Source organism: Solanum tuberosum, unplaced genomic scaffold (genome assembly GCF_000226075.1).
Source record: "Solanum tuberosum cultivar DM 1-3 516 R44 unplaced genomic scaffold, SolTub_3.0 scf00687, whole genome shotgun sequence".
In the NCBI taxonomy this organism is placed as follows: Eukaryota; Viridiplantae; Streptophyta; class Magnoliopsida; order Solanales; family Solanaceae; genus Solanum; species Solanum tuberosum.
In genome coordinates, this window is record NW_006239608.1 from 24,531 (window position 1) to 27,558 (window position 3,028).

The following is a 3,028-nucleotide window of genomic DNA, read 5'->3' on the forward strand; positions in this document are numbered from 1 at the left end:
ATCTCCAGTACCTTTTCAACATCTTTGGACTTCCCTTTCTTCTGTCGTTTCATTATCCAAACTGAAACCAACAAGAATATCAGAAAGGATGAAGTAACCACTGGAGTAACAATTTCTAGTAAAACCTCCTTGAGCTTTGATTGTTTTCCAGGATTAGTGATAGCACAAGCAGGAATCTCCAATATGTGCATTCCGCAAAGACCTTTGTTCCCGAGAAATGATTGCAGAGTGGAATTTGCAAACACACCACCACTCGGTATTTCACCTTCTAAATCGTTGAATGAAACATTAATGCTTTTAAGGTAGGAGAGTTTTTCCAATGACTTAGGAATATTACCTGACAATGCATTTAAAGACAAATTCAAGAATTCCAAGCTTATCAAGTTGGCAAATGATAATGGAATTTTGCCAAAAAATGAATTGTTTGATAGGTCAAGATACTGCAGGCTTTGGAGTTCCCCGAATGTGCTTGGTATCATTCCTGAAAAGTGGTTACTGGAAAGATATAGTTCTACAATGGCTTTAAGTCCTCCAATATCTGATGGAACTTCTCCCTCTATTGAATTTTGTGACAAACTTAGATAGAGAAGACCACTCAACTTCCAAAGGCTCAACGGAAATTTTGATGAAAATTTATTATAACTCAAATAAAGCTCTTGTAGCATGCTAAGATTTCCTAAGCATTCCGGAATTGATCCAGAGAGCTCATTAGTATGTAGATATAATTGAACCAAATTAGATAAATGGCATACCGTCTCTGGAATATGTCCCTGCAATTTATTGTTATTTAGATACAACCCTTGGAGTTGTTTAAGCTTACCAATCTCAGGAGGAATACTTCCCATAAAGTTGTTTCCTTCAATGTCTAGGGATGTAAGACCACTCATGTTGCCTATGCTTATGGGGATGAGGCCTCTGATGTGTGCGTATCCTATATACAAACTTTCGATAGTAGATGAAAGATTCCCAATAGAATTGAGCAGAATGCCATTCAACAGATTGTTACCGACTTGTAGATATTTCAACACCCTACAGTTTGCCAAAGAATAGAAAAATAACAACTCACGCTCCCTGGGTTCATTGGTAAGTTGATTATGATGTAGGTATAGTTCTTGCAGCTCACGAAGATTCCCCAAATTGTTAGGAATAGTTCCTGTCAGAAAGTTATCACTTAGCTCCAGTATCTGAAGCTTGGAAGCATTTGTTATGAATGCTGGAATTTCCCCTTCAAGCTGATTACCTCCCAAGACAAGCTGTTTAAGGTTTGGAAGATGAAGACCTGTAGTGGTTGGAAGACCTGAGAGGTTATTGAAACTGAAATCAGTAATTTCCAAAGAAGATATGTTGAAAAAAGCCTCTGGAATTTGACCAACAAGATTAGAATTTTGGGCAAAGCTTAATTCCCTCAAATTTGATAGCTTCCCTAATTCCGGAGGAATTTGCCCCACTATGCGATTGTTTCCACAATAAATATATTGCAGAGTGGAAATATTTCCCAACGAAGTGGGAATATTCCCTTTTATTGGATTTTCACCAATAAGAAACATCTCAAGTTTGGATAAACAACCAATATTTCTGGGTATGTCTCCAGTTATGTTGTTGAAATATATGGACAAAACTTTGATCTTTGTGAGTTGGCATATGTTGGAAGGAATGCAACCAGAAATTTGGTTGTGAGATATAATTAGATATTTGAGATTTGACACAATATTCCCTTCATCTAGCAAGAGAGGGCCGGAAAGGCTATTGTATCGCAGATGTATGGCAAGTAGCGACGAGATATTAAACAGTTCTGCGGGAATGGAACCTATTAATTGATTATCAGTCAAGGACAAGTCTGTAAGTTGGCTCAGATTACCGATCTCCTTTGGAATGTTGCCGCTGACTCTATTCCCAGACATACTGAAGTTCATCATTTTTGTGGCATTTCCAACAGAAGGAGGGACTATACCGGTGAGGCTATTGTTCCCGAGATCTAAGACTCTGAGTTCGGGTACATACCATGGGCCTCTCCACATTTCACCACTGAGTTCATTGAAAGCCAATGAAATTACTTGAACTCTCCGGTTTTGAAATAGACTTGTTGGTATACTTCCGTTGAGCTGATTGTTTTTAACGTCAATGACTCGCAAGCGAGGCATGTGGCCAAGTCCATAAGGGATGCCACCGTGGAAGCTGTTGTTCTGGAGATTGAGAATACTGAGGAAGGACAAATTGGTTAAAGACGGGGTAATTGTGCCTTGAAGTTGCAAATTAGGAAGAGCCAAGGCCATAACCCTTTGCCTTTTAGGAGTGCACGTGACACCGAACCAAGAGCAAAAAGAGGTATTTTTGGTCCAATTATTGGCCAAAAAATGAGTGGGACTCGTAACAAGATTTTGGAAAGCTAGTAGAGCTTGTTGGTCAGTCTCATTGGAATAAGCAAGTGATGTAGAAAATTGGATTAGAAAGAGAAGAATCAATAAGACAATGTTCTTTTTCATGCTGTAACTATGCTATGCACCTGGAAACAGATTGCTTCAAAGCTTGATTTGTTTTTGAAATATATAGCAACACTTATGTTGTTGAGTTGACAGAGCAATTGGTATTTGCCCAAGTCTTTACGATATCACTATTTCCATAGTCTTCACTGCCCCCACATGTACTATCACATCAATCATATATACAAAACATTAATTTCTTTGGTATGATGAAATGGTCCTTAAATTGAAAATTATTTGATAACATACTAATCTATGGTTTGGTCATCATTATTAATTTCTTTCGTATGGAATGGTCCAATTATTTGATCTCTTTTTCCTATATTTATAATCTATGGTTTGTTCATCATTATTATTAAGGTAACTCTTCCACTAGAAATATGCTTGTGTTATTAAAATTTGGAGGATACAAAATAATATTCTTCTAAAATATTGATGTTCTGTACGTCTATTTTTTTTCTCTTCAGATTTCACTGTATAGTTAATAACACTTCAGAACAAATATATTCTAAGAAGATTTTTATATGTAATATATAACTGAGAGATAT

The 3,028-nt window shown here is 36.9% G+C and overlaps 1 protein-coding gene across 1 annotated transcript in view; it reads right to left on the reverse strand.

Moving 5' to 3' along the window:
* The window catches only part of LOC107058894 (LRR receptor-like serine/threonine-protein kinase GSO1), a 2,551-nt gene extending 278 nt beyond the window's left edge, over nucleotides 1-2,273 (reverse strand). The window contains exon 1 of the mRNA XM_015305134.1: nucleotides 12-2,273. Coding sequence (XP_015160620.1) covers nucleotides 12-2,273 — 2,262 coding nt within the window. The remainder of the gene's footprint in view (nucleotides 1-11) is intronic.
* Nucleotides 2,274-3,028: the final 755 nt, after the last annotated feature.